This window comes from Vollenhovia emeryi, unplaced genomic scaffold (assembly GCF_000949405.1).
Source record: "Vollenhovia emeryi isolate VEMERY1.0 unplaced genomic scaffold, V.emery_V1.0 DF939655.1, whole genome shotgun sequence".
NCBI classification, from domain to species: Eukaryota; Metazoa; Arthropoda; class Insecta; order Hymenoptera; family Formicidae; genus Vollenhovia; species Vollenhovia emeryi.
In genome coordinates this window covers 1-5916 of record NW_011966711.1, presented here as the reverse complement: position 1 = coordinate 5916, position 5916 = coordinate 1, and the positions used below count along the sequence as shown (strand labels likewise).

The window sequence follows — 5916 nt, the reverse complement described above, 5'->3', positions numbered from 1 at the left end:
TTTTTTATATTGGATATGTATTTAACAGATCTGACTTCCTTATTACTACAATATTTTTGATTTTTTTCTTATTTCATTTTTGTTATTAACCAAAAGTTACTATGAATTTTGAAACCAGAAGTTTTTGACAAAACTTTGAAGTTGTTTGACATTAAATATACCATATAACATTACTAAATTTTCTAAAAAAATATATTTGTAATTACACACACACTCATATGTATGTCAGGCGGCATGTTCCAGGACGTTTTTATATGTTCTACGGCGGTTCCGAGGACTTTTGGTGCATCCCAGGACGGTCCCGGGAAACTTTTATGTCAAGTGCCATATCCAAGTTTCTAATTCTCCTCCTCTTCGCATATATGTTTCTGGCTTTCTCATACAGAAAGCTTTGTGTGCAAATAAAAATTCTGGAGTAAGCAATTTTCAAAATGCACCTTAACTCATAAAGACTTTTCTATGAGGTTGCCCAAATTTTTAATAATCACTTGCCTTCATGATGACGAAGTAATGTCCAAATTTCCAATTTGCATTTTTACAAGTTAGAATGGGCAATGTCCAAATTTTTAATTTGCACATTAACTCACAAAGCTTCCTCTATGAGGAAGCCAAATTTGAATAGACAACTTGCCAAAATGTTAATGTTGCATTTTGCAAATTTCCAATTTGCACCTTATAAATAAAAAACAACTTGCCAAAATGCTGATGCTGCGTTGTGCAAATTTAAAATTTGCACCTTTAAAATAAAAAAATAGTCCAGATGTTGAGGAAGCAATGTGCAAATTTCCAATTTGCACCTTTAAAATAAAAAAAATTGAATAGACAACTTGCCAAAATGCTGATGTTGCATTTTGCAAATTTCCAATTTGCTCCTTAATTTTTCATTTTTTCACCTATGCTTATAATATATGACTTGGGACTTATATAACAATGACTCTGTCTCAGGGCATTCACTTGTTGAGTCTCAGTTTCAAGACCAGAAAACATATTGCGGAATGCAGCAAACATAGCATCTAAAGCTTCTATCTCTTCCTGAGGTACATTGTTATTCTTAACTACAGTAAGAGTTTTATCCTTTAACATTTCTAAGAAACCATTTGAAGCAAATTTCTTAACATGACTGAGAATATTCTGTACTTGAGTGCGATTGAGAGTAATGTCATTGTATAACTTGGCAACAAGAGCCAAAGACGACTGAAATAGAATGTTTTGAAAATTCAAGACAGTTATTTCATGAAATTGTCTAATGTCCACATTGTTCCCTTGCAAATTATTAGGTATATTTTCATTTATAGGCATCAAAGAATTGCCATCTATAGAAGCATTGCCATGATTAATCTCAATGACATTCTCAGGTAATAAGATATTTTCCACTACTTGGACTTCTGAATGGGGTCTGATAGGATGTTTTGTTCTCAAATGTTTCCTGAAGGACTTCCAGAGTCATACTCTCTATTGCAATCATTTTGAGCACAAGTGTAAATACTAAGAACATTAAAAAAATGAATCATCTGCAAATGAGTGCAAAGTGCACCTATTGAGCGCAGAGTTGCATGACATTCACTACAAATATATAACATGCTTCTTACAGCTGATAAAATTAGCCTAAAACCTACATGGAAAATTACGATAAGTTTATAAATACTTTATTCTTTTTTTGAGGCAAGTCCTTTAAGAGAACTTATTAAACTTGCAACTCGAGAGATGTTCTCATCCTCTTTCAAATATAAATTATAAAAGTAGTGCTGTACAAAATACCATACAACCTTGCACTCTTGAGGATATACTGCGTCTAGAGCATGATATGCCTTCAGACAAGCATCCAGAGCCACATTGTTCCTGGTGTTTTCTGGTGTTCTCAGCTTGTAACAAATACCATCAATTTGAATATATGTGGCAGTTATGTTTGCCAGTGTCTGTCCGACAACTATAAGGATCGGTTGCAGACGGGCTCCAATGGCATTTAGGTGGGCACAATGCCTTTTAACAGCTCTTCTCAGATCTCCTGGAATCTAAAAGTACAGAAAAAACCATTTAGTTCCTAAAAAGGTAGAATTTTAAGAGTGAAAAAAATATTATTTGAACATAATTATTTACAGTCACATGAATAATAAAAAACTTTCTGGCCTCTTGCACTGATGGAATGTAACCTGTGCTCTTCCCCCGTCCTCGCTTGAAGCACAAAGATGGTAGTAGATATAATGTGATAACATCCCGTTTGTCTGCATAAATATTTAGATACGGAATATTACAAGTTGATAAAAAAATGAAAACTAGTGTTCTTACCTGCAGGAGCAGTATGATATTGTTTTAGCAGATCTCTTCCAAAAATATCAGAGATAGAGATCTCGGTCTCTGCTAACTCAATTATTAATTCCTTCGCAATTTCCCACTTTCAGAACAGACCATCCTCCCTTCCTGGAAAAAGTTCCTTAAAGTCTTGATTTAACTGAAAAAATCAATCAATATTCTGTATAGAAAAAGTAAACTTACTATATGTATTTTAAAAAATTTTATATAGTACACTTACTAAAAGGTATCCATTGGGAAGCTTCAAAACATCCCATTTTATTATATATTCATTGATGAGTTGCTCTTCTTCATCTTCACTCTCATCATTTGTATCGTTGTCTTTTTCTTGACCTTTATTGGCTTCACATTGAACCCTTGATCTTATTTCCAACAAGGTTTTACGCCTAAGAGCATGTGTCACCGACCAATTCGGCAACAATTTAGGCCAAGAATCCTGACATTCATGTCTCAGATTTGCAATAGCAGTTTTTATGGTATGGTCTTCTTCATTAATGATTCCTAAAATGATGTGAGAAGATTGCTATTTAAAGACAAAAATCAATCCAGTACCTATTATTTTATTTTTGTACTTAAATTCATCAACTTTCTTAAAACACTATGAATTAATTCCTAAGATAAATGAGAAAATATTCAATGTTATAATACATTAATCATGGTTTACTTTGATTCAAGAAATATTACAAATGAGAAGAAAACCTTACCTTCTAGCTTAGCTGGCTCAATAATTTTTGACTTTTTCAATATCTCCAAGGTACATTGCACTGGAGAAGAAGAAAGGGTTCCAGCACCCTTTTTTTGAAGATTGTATTTAATATTCTTTACCTTATTAGGTAGCTTGCCTTGAGCATTCCTATGCGTTTTGTCAGGAGGAATGTAATAAATAGCCTATGGGACAAAAGAAATTTTTAGTAAATTTGCAGTGCTTAGACACACTATCAGTGAAATTTGTAGAAAATAGTTTATTGGATCTTCAGACGGGAAAAGAGCACAGATCTTCTTCACAATTTCTGCATATTCAAACTGGGATGGCCTGCCATCCACAAAGAATAAACATTAATTTTTATAAGAACGTACACTGGAGGACTAGCTAACATTGATATTCTAAAATCATTTTTGAGACTTACACATAGTTAATTTTTAACATCTCATGAACTATAGCATTTGTTATTGAAGATCGGTCCCTCTCATCCCCTTAGCATCCCCTTCAGTTTATAGTTATCAACTGCTGCCTCTGATTTAAGATAATAATTCGTTAAATATGCCTCAAGATCCTAAAAACAGATAATAATTAAAAACCAAAAAAAATTTAAGATGTGTAGAGCAACGATAGAACATTATATACCAGTTCTTTCAAATAAGCAAGGCCTTTGAAAGAAGCTAAACGTTTGTTTGGCTCAAAATTTGACTTTAAGCTTCTTCTCTTTTTAGGTGCTAAGTATTCACTGTTATTGTCAGTATCAGATGTTGTACTCCCAATTGTGGAATCGTTGAAACTCCCAGTTTCCGATTTCTTGGCTGTCTCTTCTTTTTTAACAGCCTAGAGAAACAGAATAATGTGAGTTATAGGAATCAGAAACAAGGAGCCCAATGAGAAATGATTAGTCGAAAAGATGTCAAATCAACGACTATTCAACACATTTTACGTCGATTCGACATTGATTTGACATCTTTTCAACCATTATTTCTCACTGAGAGTGTTTTAGAAACATCAACCTACCAAGTAATTTGACAAAAAGTTATCAACTAATTTAGCTATTATAAAAATAACATCGACAAGTGGAAAACATTGAAAGAAGTCACATGGTTTGCTAGGTTAGTATGAAAGTCCTCAAAGCTAATATTATTTTTCAAAAAGTTGTATACAACCGTCATATATCATGATTGATGATTATCAACAACACAGATATACACAGTTTATGCATAGAGAGATGACATATGTTAGATAAATACCAGAGATTGTTTTGCTTACTTGATCAATTTCTTCAAGTGTTTCAATTTGCAACACGGGAAGTTGATTATCCTTGTCTATAAACTGACTATTCTCAATAGTTAAGATGACTGTCTCATCATTCAAATTACTTAGGTTCTCTGGATTTGTATAACTCCGTTTACTAATCTATAATAGAAAACTCTTATTAATATGTATAAATATACATAGAAATAATGATATGCTTTGGGAATTATTTACATTTAACCTAGATAATTAATGCCTCGCTAAATTGACGACGGGTAAATATAAAATGTATATGCCGAACATTAAGCAAAATGTTAAGCTATTTTGAATAAACAATGAACGTTAAATAAGGTAATAATTTTGATATTTAATTTTTATACTTATACAATATAAAAATATATTATTAGCCATTAAAAATACCAAATTACTTCTTTAAAGCCAAAAAGATTGATCATCAAAATGACTACGCGCTACTGTTCCGATATCCAACGTTAGACGGTTAACAGATACTTCGCCGATGATCTTGATCTTGATATACAGGGTGTCTGATGCAAAAGTAGCCAACTTGAAAATAATGGTAGATTGGGTTAAACTAAGGAGAAATGTCATGTGCCACGGTACAAAAGTAACAATAATTATCGAGTAATTAATTTACACGTTTGAGCGAATGAGGATGCAGGAGACGGTAGGCCGGACTCGGAAGGCATTTAAGAAAATCGATCGATGAGCGGGAGATGGAGCGACGCGCGAGATACACCGTGGTGGGAAAAAACCTAGGCGCGGCGGGAAGCGCGGCGCGGGCGGCGAGTGCGGCAGCGAGCACGAGCGACGGGCGACCCGAAACATAAACATAGTACGAGTATCTCGCGCGTCGCTCCACCTCCCGCTCATCGATCGATTTTCTTAAATGCCTTCCGAGTCCGGCCTACCGTATTCTGCATCCTCATTCGCTCAGACGTAAGTAGGTATAGTAGGCCGGTTCTGGACCATTTGTTTAAACAAATTTTTTTATGTCATAAAAAATTGTTTAAACAATCATAAATCATTTTTTTATGTCAAAAATGTTGAAATAATCATAAATAATTTTTTATGTAAAAAAATTGTTTAAATAATCATAAATCATTTTTCCTATTATGAAAAAATTGTTTAATAATAATAAATCATTTTTTTAAATTGTAAAAAATTGTTTAGCAATAATAAATCATTTTTTTATTATTATAAAAATTGTTTAACAATCATAACTCATTTTTTTATTATTATAAAAAATTGTTTAAACATACATAAATCATGTTTTTTGTTACAAAAAAGTTTAAATAATAAATTTTTTTGTTGTAATAAATCTTGTTTTTTCCTTAAACAAAAAAAGGGTTAATGGGGGTAATAAATTATGAATTTTTTGTTGTAATAAATCTTGTTTATTTCCTTGAACAAAAAAGGGGGGTTAATGGGGTAATAAATTATGTGTTTTTTTAAGAGAGTGGGAGGGAGAGAACGCAGGCGAGATTTTTCTATGTTATTCTATATGCGTGGAAGGGAGAGAGAGAACGCAGACGGCGGTGGTTGGAATGGGGGGAGGAAGATGTTGGATTAAGGGTGGGGTGTCGATTTCTTAGGTGTTTCCAATACATATATATGAAACTTATGGTAAA

The 5916-nt window shown here is 32.9% G+C and overlaps 1 protein-coding gene across 1 annotated transcript; it reads right to left on the bottom strand.

Moving 5' to 3' along the window:
* Positions 1-873: 873 nt before the first annotated feature.
* LOC105557006 lies at positions 874-2396 on the bottom strand. Its single transcript, XM_012004130.1, has 2 exons — positions 2287-2396; positions 874-2222 (listed from the first exon to the last, which is right to left on the bottom strand). Exon 2 carries the CDS (start codon positions 1297-1299, stop codon positions 874-876), a length of 426 nt encoding a protein of 141 aa, XP_011859520.1. The 5' UTR covers positions 1300-2222; positions 2287-2396.
* Between the last annotated feature and the right edge of the window lie 3520 nt (positions 2397-5916).

What these genes read in the sequence shown, in the direction of transcription:
- LOC105557006 (XM_012004130.1), bottom strand. Translation starts at nt 1,299, where the DNA reads ATGCCTATAAATGAAAATATACCTAATAATTTGCAAGGGAACAATGTG.